The 21,454-nt window shown below is 43.9% G+C and overlaps 1 protein-coding gene across 35 annotated transcripts in view; it reads right to left on the bottom strand.

Moving 5' to 3' along the window:
• Nucleotides 1–21,454, bottom strand: part of EPB41 (erythrocyte membrane protein band 4.1) — a 161,672-nt gene that overhangs the window by 101,791 nt on the left and 38,427 nt on the right. For 9 of the 35 annotated variants that reach the window (XM_053266899.1, XM_053266908.1, XM_053266906.1 and 6 more), the window contains exon 1: nt 7,848–8,263. In XM_053266899.1, the coding sequence (XP_053122874.1) occupies nt 7,848–7,882 (35 nt within the window). In that variant the 5' untranslated portion in view covers nt 7,883–8,263. The other 26 variants (XM_053266912.1, XM_053266915.1, XM_053266924.1 and 23 more) reach the window with 12 other exon arrangements.

Below are 21,454 nucleotides of genomic sequence, written 5' to 3'. Positions count from 1 at the left end.
TCGGTCCCTATAACTTGTTGGCAATGTGCTCTCTCTTCCAACACCAAAAACAGCCTCTGTGTCCAGGTGCCGCTGTGTTCTCCATTTTAGCACAAAGCTTGTTGGCTTCTGATGCTGAAGAAAGCATTTGGCACACAAGGGCCGGCACACACCCAAAAGGCAAAGAGGAAGAGAAGCAGTCAGTGACAGTTTGTCCAGAGAGGAGGGGGCACACCAGGATTGAGAACACCAGGGATGGCAGTTCCAGGTAGTTGAGTGACATCTGCAATCGGGCATTCACCATCCCAAGGCACACTTGCTGCCTAAGGCTATCGCTTCATCTTGCCTCATTGGGGAGCCAACCCTAAAACAGCGGGGAGCATAACTAGCACAACTTCCTCACTTCCAGAATACAATTCTAAGCTGTGTTGCAAAACAGAAGGTTTAATGTGTGTGCACCTTTTAACGCAATAGAGCCCTCAATATAATATTTTAATTATACTGTGGACACAGCCACAGTAACTACCAATTTTTTTAAAAGAGAGAGAATGCAATAGAACACCTACAGGTAACATTTTAGCTTATTATTTCAAAACAATGCATAAGCTTTAACACCTCTCTTTTCTGGTCATTCATTGTCCTTTTCCCGTCTCTCCCAGACTCCCCTTTCTGGCCTTCTCCATTTCACCACTCACTTGCCCTCCTTTCCCAGGTCCAGCCTGCTTCCCTTGATTTGCTACCTTCTCCTTTTCTAGACCCTTAATGCTTCTTCCCCCCTTCTGTGCCTTTCCTAAGGATCTGCATAGTTCAATCAAAAACATCAGAGGGTTTGCTCTGCCTTTCTTGCTCCTCTGCAATATGCAGGAAGCTCAAAATCACTGCTGGAGGCTCCCTCCAACACTTAATCCCTTAGTGCATCACAATATAGAACAGAATATTATTATTATTAATTCAATTTCTAAATCGCCCTTCCAAAAATGGCTCAGGGCGGTTTACATAGAGAAATAATAAGATGGATCCCTATCCCCAAAAGGCTCACAATCTAAAAGAAACATAAGACAGAAACCAGCAACAGTCACTGGAGGTACTACCATGCAATGCTACAGCCATGACTATGGTTCTTGATCAACTCCTCATCCCAATACCACGAATAGCAAGCCATTTACTCCAGCAACATTTGATAATGTTTTTAGAAACTATATAACCTATAGAAGACATAGTTCCAACATTTTTGGAAATGTCTTTTGGAAATGTTATTGTTATAGTTCCAACACAAATACCATTGATCACTTATACTGCAACCTGATGCATGTACGGTATAGAGAATGCCTTCTTCAATATCATCCCCGCCATCAATTAAGATCTGAGGAGGTTTGTCTGCGGTTGCCGCTGGCTCATCTGGTGGTGACTCAGCAGCAAGCCTTTTCTGTAGTTGCCCCAGGGCTGTGGAACATACTCCATATAGAAGTTAGAGATGCACCATCTCTGATGGCCTTCAGAAGAGCACCGGAGACTACCTATTCAGTTAGGCTTTTCATTGAATTTTGAATGTTATTTTAAATGTAATTTTAATTTTGATCATTTGTTTTTTATTGTTGATTTATTGTTATAGTTTTAACCCATTGTAAACCACCATAAGACTCTTATTTTTGGCAGTATATAAATGTACTAACAAAATACAATATATAATTGTAAGAAATATAGAAGCTGGTGTGTTGTGGTTGCTCTCATATCACTTCTGGGAATGTTTGAAATAAATTGATTATTGAGAACAGCCAATGAAATGGTTATTTTTCATAACAAATGTCACTGGTCCTCAGGGAGCAGTGTTCCCTGTAATAGGGATTCCCAGATGCTGATGACTTTCAGCATTTCCAACTGCAATGACCTTTGGCTGGGGATTACGGGAGTTGTAGTCAACATCATCTGGGAATCCCTGTTATAGAGAACACTACCAGAGAGGGGTGAAGTAGGCTTGAGAAGTAGCCATGTCACCAGCCATGACCCAATTCTTTCAACTGTTACTGAGTGGGGTCTGGGAGTCCCCACACCATTGTTCATAATGCATGCACTACGTTATCTTGCACTAAGTCAAACTGATTTCAGTAGGACTTGTGTACAAATTTGTGGAATGCTTAAAATTTGTGGAAAATGCACTTCATATGCCTTTCAATGAAACTTAAAATAGATTTCCCTTTGCAGCCAAGATAAGAATAGTTATTCTCAGCCCTTCAAGAAAGTAGGAGAGAACAGCCAGCATAGAAGAAACATTGTTAGAAGCAGATGTTGTAGAATTTAGGGATTACCTACGATAATCACAAAATATCCAGTCTGCCTGTGAGACTATTATAGTCATAGACATTGCCTATTCCATTCAAACACCCAAAGGGAGAACATCTTGATCTACCTGTTGTCTACCTTTTCACATAGACAACATTCTGAAGACCAATGGTAGCATAATGCCATAAATGCCAGTACTAAATACATCTTTGGCAGAATTTCCAGTATTTACTAACTTTGTTCCTCCTAAGAAAAGATTGCTGAACTGCAATTCCATGTACAGTACAAGTAACCGAACAACAGGAAACATCAGAGCTTCCCAACAGCAGATGGAAGAATCTACACTTCATAATACATACTTAGGTGAACACATCACATGATGCAAAGAGTTGCATGTTTTACAAGCACAGCTACTTTCACTATGAACACAAGGAGGAACACAGATACATACAAGATATGCTCTCCTGTCCAACAGATCATTTTAAGTTTACTTTATGTTAAAAAGATTATCAACTACCTGTTTTTTCAAACACTACAGAATCTTAAAATGCAAAAATAGACAAAACTACATAGATCACTAAAAATGAACAAATCAATAGTCACGGACTGGAAGCTATCCAGTTAGCAGTCCACACACAAGGTCAAAAACCTGGTAGAACAGGGCACTTTAAACTATACTCCTAAAAACAGCAATCAAGGAGGCCAGATGGGCTTCCCAGGGGAGGGATTTCCACTTGCAGATAAGTTACATATCAAAACAATGCAATAACATTACCTAGACAATGTATGCATAATATAAGAAATAAAGTGATTATAATAAGCTTACACAATTTACAAGAGTCTGTCACAATCCAGCTGTCTCTTGCAACCCAGAAACCTAGCAATTCAAAAAGGAATATAGAATTGACATAGAACTGCTTCCTTATATGAAAGTTAGAACTGCATTCATTAACAGCTGGAAGTTTAAACAGGACAAGCATTAACTACTAATATTATTTGGATTAACTATAAACCATAACAGTCCTGTCTAATCCATTAAATGAATTAAGCTAATTCCACCTGAACCTCATTTACTTCTTCAGAGAATTGTATAAAGTTTTGAGTGGTCTTCCTGTTGGATATCAAGCCACTTGGCACAGAAGAATACAATCCAATGCTAAAATTAATCATCTCATTCTCTCCAGCAGCAATTAGTTTTGAAACTGTCTACTCTCAAGGAACCCTTTCCATACTGACTGACTCATCTGTTATTTGTCAAGGAATCCCTAAACATCTGCCATAAAAAAACAGTGTATTGCAAAGGATTATGGCATACAATCTAGGGCACAGTTCATGCAGTGCATTGGCCAAGCCCGTTGAGATTTGCCATTGCACTGAATGTCCAAACGTGTGACCAAGATTATACCCAATACTCCCATGCAACAGCACAGTGCAATGGAAAATCAATAATCATGAACAAGTTGTCTTTCAGGGAAGCATATTACTGATCTTCTCACTGAAGAACCCCAATAAATTTTCAGAGTTCCCTAGAACACAGTTGGAAAACCTCTGTACCTCACATTTGCACACAGTGACTCGCAAGCACATACTAAGCATATAAACCAATTGAAGCACATAAAACAAATGGATAAATTATCTTGTCTATTTATTCTTATTCCATATTCCAAGCCACAATTCAGCAGAGATACCAACTTTTGAACCAACTTTTAAAAAAATAATTTCATAACCACAGAATAAAATAGGGAGAGGATGTAATCAGGTTTCAGAGATACTAACCAAGAGCATGTGCTTTGAGTCTCTGCGAGCACACAGCAGCAGCCCTCACACAACACCACCTGTCCACCAGCATACGCACTATTGTGCAAGAGCCCTAATACTTCTGAGCTCTGCCCATGCTCCAAAAGCACTCTGTACATTCAGAAAAACATCTCCAAGGGTCATCAACCTGTTTCAAATGGTACAGAGTGCTTCTGAAGTGCAAGCAGTGCTCTTAAGTATTAGGGCTCTTGTGCAATAGTGCACATGCTAGACGACTGGGGGAGTTGGGCAAGGGCTCCCGCTACATGCCTGCAGAGGCTCAAAGCATGTGTGCTTCATTTGGATGCCAGCCACTGAAATCAGTACAACTTCTTTAAAACAGGAACATTATCTGTGCAAAGGTTCTAGATGGGATCTATGTGCTGAAACATAGCCTTTAATACTTCCATAATACCATACCAACTCTTCAGTAAACAATAATCCAATTCTAGTAGGACAGATCAAAATATCAACATCAAAGGCCATATGAAAGGAGTTTGTATATAAAGCCTCACCACCACCAAGTTGATCAGTAATTATTGGACAGTATTAAGGAAATCAACCCAATCAGATTTAACCTTAGCCATGCAGATAGAATTACTAGCCAAGCTTTAGCTTCAATTCTAAGCAGCCCAGCCTCCAATTTCACGGCCGTGTTAGGAACACATCTAGGGTTAAAAACAGAGATCTTAAAAACCCTGACTGCACTTTTTCAAGAGGCCCAAAGTTGGAATAAGGGCCTAATTGCATTCCATATAGAAGTTGTGCTGTCGATTTTGCCATAAATAGTACACTGTCCCCTGAACCAGGAAAACAGTCAAGCTGGGACTGACGTGTGAAGCAGCAGTAGCAATACAAAGGGAGGATGCAATAGCTGATTCTCGTCCAGGTTGCCCAAAGTCTAATGTAAATCATGCAAAGGAAAAGTTTACCTCATAATATACAAGAACATATCTGAAGCACACAGATATCTGCAGAGCCTGCAGTTTCTTACTTTTTACACTGCGGAACAGAAATAATCCAAACCCTTTGGTGAACGAAGCATAAAATCCTAATAGTGCACCCCATGCTGATAAGAATATAGTAATTTAAAAAAAACACCAGAACTTGCAGCCCTTTAATGGTAACCCAAACAATGCCAATGCTACCATTCTGGGGGTCACTGTAGAAGGAATCTTTGGTGGAGCCCCATAATTCTGGAAGAGGTGGAACAGGGAAACCAAGAATGCTCATGTGGCTTCTGCAGTTTTTAGCTGCTCCGTTTAAAGTGAGAGGGGCAACACTGTTGTAGCACTAGGTTCTTTCCTGATCTAGGGGCTCCAGAAAGTGCCCAACTTTATCACCTTCTGGAGCTAGCCATGACCCCCAAAATGTTTCACCTACATCATCTTACTCTGCCTCATAGTAGGACTGGCCCTGCTGTGATATTTGATCTGCAGAGAATGAATTTATAAAATCTAATGCCTCAGCTAGTAAAGTAACATGACCCACAAATGGCATACCTCACAAATTTACTCAATGGGACAGTAAAATATAGCTTGATACAACAAATGGGTTGCATTGAGGGTTCCAAAGAAGCTGCTTGGCTTTTTATACATTTTAATATACTCTAAGATTGATAAAATTAAGACATCTGCAGAAATTATACAGGTTCAGGGCCTCACAGATTTCTGTCTACAAAAGGCTATGCTCAGTGTAGATGCAACACTCTGGTTCAACACATTCAGCAGCTGGAATTCTCTTATTAACTCAGGATTACATCATTAAACAAAACTCTGACAGCTGGCACAACTGATAAAGCTGCCAGTGGATTCGAGATAAAAGTGGATATTTGCTGAAGCCCTCAATACTAGATGCGTGGGGGGGAAATATTCTCTCTCTTGAACCTATCTTTTGAATATTTTGATGCAATATTTTATCAAGATAGAAGTATGTTATTTATAATATACAATTCTTATTACCAGTTTATATTAGAAATGTAAAGCTGTATGGTATATTGGAAGTTCTACAGATATGCTAGTCCCAGATATTAGGCATGTAATTTCTTATTAACAAACATTGATTGATTAAGTGCCGTAAAGTCAGTATCAACTCTTAGCGACCACATAGATTCTTTCCAGGATGATCTGTCTTCAACTTGGCCTTTAAGGTCTCTCAGTGGTGCATTCACTGCTGTTGTAATCAAGTCCAACCTTGCTGCTGGATGGACTCTCTTTCTTTCAACTTTTCCCAGCATTATGGAGTTCTCAAGGGAGTTGGGTCTTCGCATAATGTGTCCAAAGTATGATAGTTTGAGCCTGGCCATTTATGCTTCGAGTAAAAATTCTGGATTGATTTGTTCTATGATCCATTTGTTTGTTTTCCTGGCTGTCCATGGTAACACACATATATTGAATATAAATTTCATAACATCAAAGTTTACTATTTCCAGAAGGGTAACTGGATTTATCTGTTGCAGCAAACACAATGGAGAGTTTTGTCATTCCTTAAGTACCACCTTATGCCACATTTAGTGGGACAAGAGCTTTCATGGGCCAAAGCCCAATTCATCAGATTCATTCATCTACTATGTTTTTTACATGTACTAGTTGCTAGATGAACGTAGTTAAACTGCTGCATCAAATTGCTTCCCTGCATATCCATAACATGGATGGCTGGATTTCATTCAACCATTTACTTGAATGAAAGCTTTTTCAACAACAACGGAAAAGATGACATGGGTATATGTAACCCTTAAACTGAAATATATTGGATTCTGTTACAATAAAGTGAAAATTCTGCTCCATTACAATGAACACAAATATAACTCATCAGAAGAGAATAAAATATAAAGCAATTCTGTGTATCACTTCAATTTCAAAGTTTGTATAAATGTGCAGAAAACACATTTAGAAACAAATCACTTATCTCATTTCCTTGTTGATGTAAAAACAGGAACTATATACATCCTGCAGCAAATAAGTATCACAACCAATTAAAGAACCAACATCTCAACAGATTTTCCATAAACTCACTTCTAAGAATGACAAGTACAGAATTCAGAAGACTGGCTCTCTCTAAGCTTTAGGTCATGTTAAATGTCATTTTAGACTTTATTTCCCCCCCCAAAATAATGTATCCTAACAGTACAGTACCCCTACCTACACATACCAGAAATGAAATCAGAAAATACTTCTAAACTGCATTTAGGAATACTTAAATATAACCAAAATGTAGGATGAGGCAACTGATATAATCCTAATTCAGTCCCCAAAACATTTAAACAGGGGTGTTAAGAATTCATTCTGCATATGCCCACTTTTCATTGTCATTTTAAATCAGCGACAACGTTCCCTGCAAGCTGCCCTGCTCAGGCTAAACAACAACTGCATCGGCTCCATTGCAACGTGCGCGACATCCCCTCCACCTGAGCTGCTTTGTTCACCCCCTCCAAATGCTTATACAACTGCTGGAGCGCCCCCCTCCCCTTCCAATTCAAACCTGTCACTGCCATATCCGTCTGCCCACCATCCTCCCCCCCCCCGCGCTCCTGTCAATACGGCAAACTACAGGAGGTTATCATGGATGGGGGGGGAGCTTTCACATACGGTGCCACCATCCCCCTGTAAGCAACCCCCAGGAGTGGAGAGAATGGGCGGTGGCGGCGGGGGGGGGGAGGCGAGAAGAGTGGGAGACTAAATGGATGCCATCTCTGCCGCTAACCCGCCATCTCTGCCTTTAATCTCCCATCCCACCCGCCCCTCTTCTCTCCCCCCGCCCCACCACCACCAAATCCAAGGCGATCTCCTTACTGAGTCACAGCCTTCCATCCCATAATTCTCTCCATCCTCAGATACCGATGAAAGCCGCGCGCGCGCACACACACACACACACAGAGGCGATTTTCCCGAGGCTGGCTAATAACGTGGTCTCTCTTCTACAAAGCCAGGCAGGAGCCCAGCAGCTCCTGCGCCTCCCTTCTCCTCCACGGCCTCCATCCCGCACCTTCCCTGCGCCACATGCTGATGCCCCACTTGGCACCAGCACGCAGGACCCTCCTCCTCCCGCAGAGCTGCCTCCCAGCCAGGCCAAACGGCACCACACGCAGCCCAGTGCCCGACTGACTCCCGGCGCCACGCATCATCCTCCGCACCCAGCCGCCGCCGCTGCCGGGAGGAGCTTCTTTTCGGTGCCCGTGTGTGCCGCCGCGCCCGCCAACCAGCCCTCTCCCTCCGCGCTCACCGTCCGTCTCTCTCCACACACGCACCGCGCGGAGGTAAAACGAAGAAGCGGCGCGGAGGGGAGCCCGTTGTCTTCCTTGCGCTCAGCCTTGGGGCTGCTGCTGAGAAGAGCGCACAAGCCACGGAGCCAGCGACGACGGAGGAGAAGGAGGAATAGGGCCCTGGCTCCCCGTGTCGTTCGCTCGCTCTCCCCTACCACCTTCTCCCCCTTCCTTCCCGCCGCCCCATAACATAGTAGTAAGTTTCGATTGGCCCAGGCGGGGAGGCGGGGCCGCTAAGTCGCTCAGTTATTGGATGAGAAAAGGGACCAAGGTGTTGGGGGGGGGGACGTGTGTGTGTGAGAGAGAGAGGCTCCGCGCGCGCGGCACGCGAAGGGGAGGAGGGTTTATTGAAAGAGGGGCGAAGGGGGATCAAAGCGCGCGCCGGGTGCGGGGGGGGGGGTAAAAGCGCGCGCGCGCGCACGGGGCGCTTCCGAGAGGCTGGAGAGCCCAACCGCCATCTGGGTCAGTGAGGGCTGCGCGCGCGGACCAGCGAGCGCCCCCCACCCCGTCGCCCGCATTAATCTTGTTCAAGCCTGGGAGAAGAAAAGGCCGCCTGGAGAAGCGTCGTCGGCCTCCCCTTTCTTCCCTCGCCCCGGTCTACAAAGGGAGGGGAGGGGGATACTGTGCGGGAGATTAAAATAATAATAATAACATTTCTGCCACCCAGACCCTTCCTCAGAAAGGCGCGAGCCTTGACCACGGTGTAAAACGCAGCAAAGCCATTAAACGCGAGACCGGCTTGAAGTGCGAGGGCGCCTGGAGGACCACCTAAGGAGGGTCCTGGATGGGTCAGACCAAAAGGTCGATACCTTAGCCCACCATTTCTCACACAGTGACAGTGGCCAATCAGATGCTTCTAGGACGCCCACAGGCAGGCAAGAATCCTCCCTCACTGTCTGTGCCTCATTATGCCTTCCAAGGTACAGTGCCTCTGAACAGGGAGGCTTTGTTGAAAATACAGAAAGGCAAAGACCGCTTCTGCATTAATTGGTCTTTAGCCCCCATCTCCAGTGGCCATCGCTACACCTTGTAGCAGCAAATTCCATGCATAATAAGGAATATTAATATGTTGCAGCAAATTCTATATGGAATATTAATAATGCAATATGTGGAGGTCTGTCACCTTAAGTAGTGTAGCAGGGATATGCCTAACAAGCAGAAGGTTGCTGGTTTGAATCTCCACTGGTACTATATCAGGCAGCAGTGATATCTCACACTGCACAGGAGGAAGCAATGGTAAACCCCTCCTGTATTCTACCAAAGGAAACCTTATCACAGGGCTCTGTGGGCACTAGAAGTAGAAATTGACTTGACCGCACACTTTACCTTTACTTACCTTTAATATCTGGAGGAGGGGGAGAGATCCTCTCTTTGTCCTACATCTGCCAATCAATGTAACTGTATAACTCCAAAATTCTAATACATACATTATCAGGTTATCAGCAGATCCATATTGATACACAAGAATTAATCCTCATTTTCCATCCACTTCCGATATCAACAAAGAAACTCCCTGCTACTTATTTCACTTCCCCATAACAGCAGAACAATGCCAGAAGGAAACAGCTCCAGCAAGGACCTTTCTTTTTAAAAATCATCATCCTAACTTATATTGTTTTTAACATGCACACTGCTTTTCAATCTTTAGTCCACTTGGCGGCTCCTCTGAGACTGATCACTAATTACTCTAGTGTAGAGTAATTGTACTTGTGGTGGAGGGAAGTTCCATCCTTTCTCTTTCCCCTTAACCTTCTCCTACTGTCTCCTGTGTTTCAGTTCCTATTCTCCAGCCACTCACCCCATTCATCATCATGGGTCTAGAAAGAAATGGGGCTACACCTGAGCCAGCAGCCTTAATGGTGCAATGCTGGGGTGGGTTCGCTTCCTACATCCCATTCATCATTAAGACTTCTGCTGGAGCTCGCAAACAAGAGGAAAGACCAGGCTTTCAGCTCTTCACATCTGACCCTGTCTAAACTTACAGGAGAGGGCCACAGCTGCCAGAGATTCAGATAAGGAATACTTCCTCAAGTGGGAAAAATGGATACTGCCCCACAATGGTAGGGTTACCTTGGGGGAAAGGAGGCAGTACAGGAAAATGCCACATCAGGAACTGATCGATGAATACTACATCAACTTTTTTTTTAAGAAGGGAAGGAGAAGAGTAAGGAGAGATCCTGCTCTTGTGAGAAGAGATCCTACTGCTTTGAGAAGCAGGAGGACAGAAGATATATTCCTAATATTTTAGACTGTAAACTACTGTAGACTCCCCAGGGCAGAGACCTGTTCTCTTTTACTTTGTAAAGTACCATGCACACTGACAGCACTGTATATTATTTACTAGAATTGTTCATTTAAAGTCAGGAAGAATTGCCCTTGAATTATCTGTACTGGATTGTGCATGTGCCTAGGCTTGTTTGTTTTAAAAAATAAGCTGAATCTGAACCACAAGGTCATGTTTAACTCAGCTCTGAGGAAGTTGTAATAAGACTGAGGCCTCTGCGTGAAGAAGGAACAGCTTCCACCAAATGGCTGTGTTTAAGGAAAACATATCCAGAGCAACAGCTTGGTAGGCGAAGTCTAGAATAAGAGCTTGGCAGCCTAGGACTGCTGCTGGTGTGCAGCAGCTCCGAAATAAATACACCAGGTCCCTTCATCTCCAGCATTTGTTTGAACTGTTGTATGCTAGCTAGGTGTGTGCACAGACTGTGTGACACAGTTTGGTCCAAATTCAGACCAAGGTATGTGAACCAGTTTGGTCGAACCGATCGGTTGGGCCGATCAGTTTGACAAACCAGCTCAAAGCAGTTTGGAACTGAACCACTCCAACCGGCCTGGTTCAAAAAGTGGTTCTGCATATCTCTACTAGCTAGGTATAGTCAAGAAAGGCAGGGTAGGATACTTAAACATATATATATCCTTATTTCTTATGATCTGTGGTGGCATGTTAAAAAGGTGTATTCCATTAAAACAAATGGGCATCTGATGATTATATTACACACATGTTGGCAGATAGGAAGCCGACTATACCGAGTCAGACCATTTTTTTGTCTAGCTCAGTATTGACTGGCACTGACTTGCCAAGGTTTCACGCAGGGGTCTTTCCCAGACCTACCTGGAAATGCCAGGGAGTGAACCTGGACCTTTTGCATGCAAAGCAGATGCTTTACCACTGAGCTATGGCTCCATCCCCTAAGAGGAATATCTCACAGCATTCACATGTAATTGCCCATCCAAATGCAAACCAAGATAGATACTGCTTAGCAGATGGACAATTTATCCTTACTACCACAAGACCAGCTCTCCTCCCACACATGTTGACAAATAAAATTAGTCCAAGGCTTGCTTGTTTAGGCACTGAGGACTTTAGCCTTGTATCTAATATTTCGGAATAGCATAGAAAAGAAAAAAGCAAGCATGTCCTTTTCTTAGGCAAATATGCAGGCTTACAAGTATTCAGTGGGTCAGCCCCAGACCTTCCTCTGACATTTGTGCCAGTGCTTGCAGACGTATTACCTAAGCGACATACCAGAAAGCACTTGTTTTTGCACCTAGGTAAGTTAAAATTTATTTTAAAATATTTATATCCCACTCCTCCAATGCAATGCTGCTTGGGGCAAGACACAAGAATAATAGATCAAAGTCAATAACATAAAAATTAAAAGTAAAAACAAGCAGCAGAGTAGTATAAAACTGGGCTACAGAGTCAGAAAGAAGAAGATTTACATAAATGTTGTCTGGCCTGCCTGGATAGTGTAAAAAAACTAGACAAGAAGAGAACGTATATTAAAATCAAATGTAAAACTCATCATATACAGACAATAGAAAAAAGCACTAAAAAGTCTCTCTAAAGAGGTGGGTCTTTAAATACTTTTAGAAACCCTAAGAAAGAGAGCCTGGTGAAGCTCCTCCAGGAAGGTATTCTAAAGCAAGGAGCCACAACCTAAGAGGCCCTGTCCCTAATCTCTTCCAACTGAATCCAAGACAGCAGAGGGTCTACAAGGAGGCCCTGTAATGCAGAAGAGAGAACCCTGGCAGATCCGTACGGGTTAAATGTGGCCTGACAGATATCATGAAGGGCTTTAGCAAAATCTAGCCATGAAGCAGACTGGCAACAAGTGAAGCTTCCACAGAATGCATGTAATACTCACTGTCGCATCTTTGCATCCGCATTCTGACTAGCTGAAGCTTCTAAACAGCCTTCAAGGAAAAGCTGCACGTAGAGCACATTGCAGTCATCCAGTCTGGGTATAACCCTGAGTGACTTTCTTTTTTGTAGTAATCTATTTTACTAGCAGAGTTATCTTGTTGAAATGTAAGAAAAGGGCAAATCACCCAAACTTATGACAGCAGAGGAGAACTTCATAAGCCCCACTTAAAACAGTCACAGGGTTAAGGTTTTAAGCGGAAATGGTTAAGGCTGAAAGCCATTCTAACCTACCTCACAGGGTTGTTGTGAGGAGAAACATAACTATGTTCTCCTTCGAGGAAGAGCGGAATAGAAATGTTTAAATAAATAAATAAATAAAATTGTGGCTGGGGGTGATGGGAGTTGGAGTCCATCAACATCTGGGGACCCAAGGTTCGTTCTGTCCTGTCCTGCAAATGCCTATCCTGCAAAATAATATCATTCTGGTGACGTACGTAGTTACCACACAGTGCAAGGCTGTAGTCAGAATGTTTGACTAGGACTGGGTTCAAATCCCCATTCAGCCATGACCCACAATGGATGAACTTGAGCCAATAACATTCTCAACTCACACTGAGGCTATTCACACGATGGGAGAACCACCGTTCCTAAGTGGATCACCCGCTTAAGTAGCCCAGTGCCAAAACCCGTTTTTTTCAACTGTGTGTTGCCACAGTGCAACTCCGTGCCGCAGCAACTCACAAGTAGACCCCCGACCGGGATGCTCAAAAGCAGCCTCCTGGCTTGGGGGTCTCTCCAGCATGCCCTGCGCACTTGCGCAGGGCATGCTGGAGCTTCCGGGGGCCGCGCGGCCTGCAAACTCCCCAGCCCCTGCAGGCTCCATGACGGAGCCGGCAGTCATGTGGGCGGCCGCTAACCTTCTCAAGGCGGGTGTCCTTGATCGTGAGACCCGTCTCACAGGGTTGTTGTGAGCTGGGAGGCAGAATAACTTTACCTCAGCAATCTTTCAAAGCTCTGCAAGATAGGAGAGTATTATCTCCATGTTGCAGATCAGGGGACAGGGAATGAGGCTTTGACTTGATGAAAGGTGATTTCATGGCAGAGGTGATACTCAATATTCAATGGGGGTGGGCACTTCCTGATTAGTTTCTTAGCCAGAACTTGAAGCATAACAAGATTGGAGACTGAGACAAAAGGTTTGTTCTGTCCATCTTCAAGTGAAGATGGATCCCTGCCAATCTCTCCCCCTTGCCCCACCATCTTAGGAACATAGGAAGCTGCCTTAAACTGAGTCAGACCCTTGGCCCATCTAGCTCAGTATTGTCTACCCAGACTGGCAGCGGCTTCTCCAAGGTTGCGGGCAGGAGTCTCTCTCAGCCCTCTCTTGGAGATGCTGCCAGGGAGGGAACTTGGAACCTTCTGCTCTTCCCAGAGCGGGGACTCCCATCCCCCAAGGGGAATATCTTACAATAGTCTCACACTTCTAGTCTCCCATTCAAATGCAACCAGGCTGGACCCTGCTTTGCAAAGAGGACAATTCATGCTGACTGCTACAAGAACAGCTCTCCTCTTCTTCAGAGGAGCATGAGAGGGAGAGCAAGTCAGCAGGGCCCCCTCCCTCAGGGGCCCAGGCACATTTATCCCCCCACCCTGTTCAATTATAGCCATGCACCTGCTTTAGCCTCTACACTGTACCAGCCCTCAAGCAATTGTGACAACAGCTTTGGACTTAGAACTACTGTACAGATCCACATGATGCATATGTGAAAACTAACAGCTGAAGTGACAATGCATCACCCTTTAAAAAAAAATGCAAGTACATCATGGATGTACACAGGAGGAGCCATCTAGAACTGCAGCTCTTTTCTTCGCATAACTCTATTACACGCGGACTGAAAGAGCTGTTGCTCCTCCAAGCTGTACTTCTAGCAGTCTGTAACATATGCCTGCTAGCAATGTAACTTGACGAACAGCCTTAAGTATGCAGCTCTGAGGAGGCAGCAATAGACAGATATGGATTCGGCTGTAATGAAAGAATCAAATGTTTGTGGGTTGTAATCCAAGTCTTTCCGTCCAGGCCATTGCCAATGTTAAGCAGGCTTTGGCTCCTATTAAAACTACAGTTCCAACCACAAAGACATATAACAATGTTCTCAAAGCCAACAGAAAAACACAAATCACACACACAAACACAATGGTGTGTGAAACACTGGTGTGCAAAAATCACAACGCGTTGTTTACTAAAAACAAACACCAAAAACCCTATGAGATTTAACACACTTCAGGTTAACTGCTCCCATTTGTGAATATCCTTTGAGGAGAGCTGGTCTTGTGGTAGCAAGCATGAATTGTCTCCTTTGCTAAGCAGGGTCTGCCCTGCTTTGCACTTGAATGGGAGATATGTGAGCACAAGAAATCTGTCACTCTCCTATGATTGTACGTTTGAAGAAATGCTGTTTGATCCAATTCAGTGTGGATCATCCCTGGACTCGGAAGGCAAACAGTGAGGAACAGAGTCTTCCCTCACATTATCCTGGTAACAGTTATGAGGGCTGTTCTCATGACTGTTAAGACAAGCATCCTACCACATTTGGGAGGTGTGTTAGGAGCTAGGTTGGAGGATGGGGGAGTGACTGTGTGGGAGGCAGGCATGGGCTCCAGTGGCGTTTCCTTGATCATATGCTCGGCAAAGGTGCTGGGTAGGAGGACGCCATTGAAGCCTGTGCCTACCTCCCACACGGTCACTTTCCTCTTTCCTCTTCTCCGACTTAACTTACACACGACCAAAAATCAGGAGTGCACACAACTCCCGAAAGTGGGTAGGATGCTTGTCCTACCTAATACGAAGATGATGAATATTTATATGCCGCTTTTCAACAAAGGTTCCCAAAGCAGTTTACATAGATATAAATAAATAAAATGGTTCCCTGTCCCCCAAAGGCCTCACAATCTAAAATGAAACATAAGATAGACACCAGCAACAGTCACTGGAGGTACTGTGCTGGGGGTGGATAGGGCCAGTTGCTCTCCCCCTGCTCAATAAAGAGAATCACTACTTTTAAAAGGTGCCTCTTTGCTCAGTTAGCACACCTACCCACTTAATGGTTGTAAGTACAGCCCTAGTATATCCAAATTTAGTTAACCTGAGTGGGGGGGGGACACCTGAGCAAAGTGGTAAGGGGTTTGGAGGAGGAAATATTAAACACCTTCCTTTAAACATGTATGCCATATATTCAGTATATATAGGGTTTAAGAGGCACCATGGATATGTGTTTCACTTTTGCACATGCTCTGTTGTACCCACCCTGCAGTGCTAACCGAGCAGACACTTTTTTCAAGTGGTGATTCTCTTATATTTAGCAGGGAGAGAGCAACTGGCCCCATCCAGCCCCAGCACAGCAACCCTCCAGTGGCTGTTGCTGGCGTCTACCTTTTGTTTTTGTTTTAAAGACTGTGAGCCCTTTGAGGACAGAGAACCATTTTAGTCATGTTTATTTTTCTGTGTAAACCACTGTGTAAACCACTCTGAAAACTTTGGTTGAAAAGTGTTATATAAATAGGCGTAGTAGGAGTCTTCTAGACTGAATTACACTTAATTTGTCACTAATATATGCATTAGGACACTTTGCCACCAATACATGCAAAAATATTAGATTGTCTCCTAAAAAAGGAAGTTTACATGTATATATACACTTTTCCCAGAGGAAAAGGAAAAGAAACCAAAAGGGCTCCATTCACACTCCGAGGAGTCATCCTTTCACCTTCATTTGTATGTCAGAGCCAGCTGGCTGCAAATCTGTGTAGTGGGAATTTTCAAAACATTTCCCCTCCTCTCTTGGGGCTCCATGTCACAGACAGCACCACAGGAGATGCTAGTTGCCAACAATAGACTGCTTATGTCACCAAAAAGCACACAGATGCAACCCCCCCCCCATGTGCTAAAGGCCTTTGGGGGGGGAATGTTTCTGGTCATGCATATTAATAACTACAGCCTACTAGAAAGATTTCCAAAAATAAAGACATTTGACTATATTAAACAGATTCACTGCTTGACAGTTTCTTGAATGGATGCCATTTGAGGAGGCGTTGCCGCTGAATCCTAGATTCTTTCAACTTGTCATCCAACACAAAACAAACATTGGTCATTAAGAGAGGGGTTGAAATGACATGATTAGAGGAGTGAATCCTCCAAGAGCTAATAGTTAAGAGGATAAGAGGTGAAAGGATTATCATGAAAGAAAGAGCAGCCAAGCAAAGAGACGGAGGAAGTTTATTGGTTCATAAGAAACAACACCCGAGGGGTGGGCGGTGGGGAGAGACAGGAACACAGTTGAACAAAATTTGCTTTTGATAAAAATGGCATTTTATCTCTCAGTACAGTTATTATTTTAATAAGATTTTATTTTATGTATGCATTTATCAAATTGTGTCAGTTTCAAACCAGTCACATTTCAGGAAGGAAAAATAGTGACAGTTGTTCAGCGCTCAAGCCAAATTTTCCTTGCAAATTTCTATAAATTCAAACAGACCTTAATATTTCTCTCTCTCTCTCTCTCTCTCTCTCTCTCTCTCTCTCTCTCTCTCACTCACACACACACACACACACACACACACACACACACACACACACGTACGTTTGCCTGGGAGAGTCAGCATTCACCAACTGAAGATGTGAGCATCCACATCATTTCACATATATTCCACTTCAGTTAAATCCTGATTCTGCCCTCACAATCTCTTGAACAGATTGTGATCACTGAGGCACTGAAATCATTTGCAGGGGGAAAAGAATCCTTTACCATTCTAATCACTCCTATTGTGTGGAGGACAAGGTGGGGTGACATGGATATTAGGAATAAAATCACACCAAATTCCTTATTTAATTTGACCCTGGGCCTAGAGATGAGCACCTACCTGTAACCTTTTTTTAAACCTACACTCTTTGTTGCAACTCAGTGTTTTTCAGAGATGCTTATGTGAACTGGTTGTTTTTCAGGATGTGTTTTTAGGACCCAAACATAAAGATAACGTGGCTAATTATGAATATGATTTAAAGTAGCAATAGATCAAAGAAGAATCAGTAAACAAATCTGGAGTGACCTCTAGTTCAGCACAAAGTTCCCAAACAGGAGGCTTCTCCCGCCCTAATGTTGATTACACGAACTTCCTTCCTATTTTCTAGCCCCTGTCTCTGGTAAAGCACTGTCCCTATTTTTGCCTTTTGTAGATGCCTTGTTATAATGTTGTTAAAGGGAAATTATAAATTTTCTGTTTTTTAGGTTTCAGGCCCTTACTCCAGGCCTCTAGCTGTTTAGTCCGAGTCAGGGAGGGAGTAATCTCATTTCCCATACACCTGCATTGAAATGCATGCACATAAGCACTAAGGCCCCATGCCTTGTACAGCTTGCCACCCCCCCACCCACCTACCCCTCTCTCTCTCTATCACACACACACACACTCTCTCTCTCTCTCTCTGCAGCTGTGGAGGGATATTCGGAATGCTGATAAACAATAGGACAATTACGTTTTTTGAAGTCTATCTTTGACCCACAGAGCAAATACCCTTTCAGCTTTTAAATCACTGGAGGGCAGCTATTACAGGGCAAATGGATCCCGCAGATGGAGAAGAGCCTTCAGCAAATGCTTAGTGTTGGGTGAAGGGGGAGGCCCTGGGCTGCGATTTGGGGAGGAGCTGCAGCCCAGTGGCAGAGCCCTTTGCTTTGCATACAGAAGGTCCCAAGTTCAATCCCTGGCATCCCCAGGTAGGGCTGGGAGCAGGGGCGACCCTTCTACGAGGCAGGGTGAAGCACTGCCTCAGGTGAAGAAAGGGGTACAGGGGGCAGCATTTGCTGGGTCCCCCACTACTACTACTAGTAGTAAGAAGTTTATTGTTGTAACCACTGGTTGTAACACAACTTAAAAAGAACAACATTAAAACAAAACCCAGCATACAATAAAATTCAGCAAATAATGATATAGAATTAGTTAAGCTGAGATCAGCTCTCCAATTTGGAACAAAGCATCATAGATGTAAATTTCTTTCTAAATTTAAAAGAAAGCAAGGCAACCTAGAGCATCTAGGTTCCAAGTTCCCTCCCTGGAATCTCCTGAGAGAGATTCCTGCCTACAACCTTGAAGAAGCCACTGCCAGTCTGTGAAGACAATACTGAGCTAGATGGACCAATGGTATGGCAGCTTCCTATGTTCCTAAATGTGGCAGCTTGGTAGCTAACGTATGGGATCACATCTGCAAGAAGATAAATCAGACATTCCACATCTGAGCCCTTGAATTTTTCTATGACCTGTCTCAATGTTTTTCCTCCTAATCACATCACAGAAGGGACAGTAAAAGACAGAGTGTGTAATATCCTCCACTTGGCCACCACCACAGGGGCAAAGGCGCTGTTCCACTGAAAACTGATGTCCCTTCGAGATATGCCGTGGACACAGTTTGGAAGCAGAAGGCTATGAAAGCCTTCTTCAGTGATACGCAGGTAAGATCAACCAGGTGCCACAAGAAGCTTCTATGTTTCTTAAACTAGCAGTACCAAACTGAAAACCTTGAGAGCTCTACCATGGTGGCATCTCTGCAAGCATCCCATACAAGGAGCCGGTCTCTAATGTTTTCTTTACTCCAAGATCTGAGTCCCCCATTACCATGGGTGCCATCCCACTGTCCACTACCACTGCCTTTCCTCACCCACCAGGGCACACTGTTCAGTTTTCCCTTCCTCGCACTGCTGGGGCACACCTCTTCTCCTGCCCCACTTGAACCAGGAATGTCCCATCACCACCTGTCCCTTGGCAGCATGGCCTGCGAATGCAGAGGGTCCACCCAGAGATGCAGGGAGTGTCATGCCATCCTCTGCCTCAAGCAGCAAAATGTCTTGGGCTGCCAGCAGGGAAGGACTTCCATCGGTAGCCCTGGAATGCTGCTACCAGTCAATGTTGTACACAATAGGGAGTGAGATGGACCAGCGAGCTGGCTCAACAGAAAACAGCTTGTGTGTTTGTATCGGAGGGCAGGGGGGGAAGGAAGGGAGTTGTGTATCCCTGTTTTCATCTCCAAAATGTCAGACGGCATGGATTAAATTTTTAAAATGGGAGAAATGGCATCTGATGTTACTTTGGAACACCACTTCACTAACACTGGTTGATGGATTAGATACAATTTTACTGCACATAAAAATGAACAGAAAGTCTCCATGTCAGTCAAAGGGTAAACAAAGTTGTCCCTGAAACTACATGAGGGGCAACATTAGGGAGAAGAGCATGGGGCCAGGCCCCCAGTGAATTGCTCACACCCCCGAATCTCATTGGCCACCTTTCTCTTCCACGACCTCTTCCAGAAAAGAAGTGCAGCTGTGGAGGCACCTGCACAGAGAAGGGGAGAGAGCTCCCGGCTTCACCTAACTCTCTGCTGCTTCCACCTTCAGAGGTGCTGAATTCTAATATTAGAGACTTTGAAAAACATACATAATTATTCTTGGGGGGGTGGAGTATGATTGCATTTAATTATCAAAAGCAGGGCCGTGGGCCTGGGCCCCAGATCTTTTTAGTACCTAGCAATGCCCCTGAACCACATTCAACCCATAAGTTGCTGCCACCTTAGTAGGATGGGGAGGGAAATTTTTTATATATATTAGGGATAAAAATTATTCTATTGCCACTAAAGTAGCCAGCCATAACAGAGTCATGAGAATGTCAGGTATTATACAATCAACACCCATCCTCGTAAAAATGAAGCCTTCTCAAAAGCAGATCTATGGGGGAAGAGAGACGAATGAAGTTAAAAAGCACTCGGTCAATAACTGGATTTGGCTTGGTTTGCAGTTCAAACATACTAGAATTAGGTGACAAACATGTTGTATACGGAAAGACACACACTCTACAGAAATCAGTTTGACACTTTTGAACTTAACTTAAATCCTAAGAAGACAGTTCTGTCTAGTACATTTACCTTGATTTAAAGTCCCTCCGCCCCCACACAAACCATCTTTTCTCCAACCTTAAGGGTCAGGGGAAATAATTTTAGAACAATAAAAAGGCTCTTTGACAACACACCAAACCAGCAGATGCAAAACTCCCTAAATCCCTGCAAATTAAATTGTAACTAGCTTATATCAGCCGCTTGCTTCAACATTGCAAGAAATGTTAGTGTGTTGTTTTTTTAAAAAAAATCTCCTTAATCATACCGCTGGCCTCAAGTTTAATTTCTCTCTCTCTTAAAAAAAAATGGTTTCTAAATGTACATTTAGAAGCTTCGTTTTCACAGTGATGGCAAAACAAAGCTGTATAATTGAGAATGTTTCATCATAGCTCTTCAGGAGCTGGGATTTGGAGAGGGGGAGAAAATACAGTACCGCAGAGCTCATAACAAAATAATGAGAATCGAATCTGGCTGCCTCTTGTGGTCTGGAACATGAAAAGCAAAAGGATTTTATTCCGAGGCTATAAATAACTCCTGCCATTTACATTCAAAGACCAGGCATGGAAAACTGAAGCCCCAAACGGAGAACGGCAGAGACTGTTTTTGGACACCTGAAGATATAAAAATGACTTTAGGATGCTTTAGAAGCCTTCCTAAGCATGGCAGCTCCTTCAAAAACCATTCCTCTGTGCCCAGTTTATTTTCGTTGGCAAGAAGAACATAATTAAGACGGTTAGCAGCAGGCGCCGCAGACCGACGTTTGCGTAGCTGCGCGCATTGTTATATCAAGACATACAAAACGAACCCGCAGAGGTTTTCTCAGCAGGTTAGCTCTTTCAAAGCTGTCATGGCTCTCCTTGATGTACAACCCACCCTGGACGTGTCGTTTATCAAGCTGCTTTGTCTGGCTGTTAGGCTTGCTCAGCCTGCAAGAAGTAAAAAAGGGAAGGCACATTTCCCCCGTGGGCAAGGCTGCTCCACATGTTGGGACGAGGACTTCTGCTTTCCTCTTTAGAAGGTAAACGGCTCCCAGGGTGGTGGGGGAGACTCTGGACAA

The sequence above is a fragment of the Hemicordylus capensis genome, chromosome 7 (assembly GCF_027244095.1).
Source record: "Hemicordylus capensis ecotype Gifberg chromosome 7, rHemCap1.1.pri, whole genome shotgun sequence".
Classification (NCBI taxonomy): domain Eukaryota; kingdom Metazoa; phylum Chordata; class Lepidosauria; order Squamata; family Cordylidae; genus Hemicordylus; species Hemicordylus capensis.
Note: the sequence above shows the minus strand (reverse complement) of the source record. Positions and strands in the feature narration are given on the sequence as shown.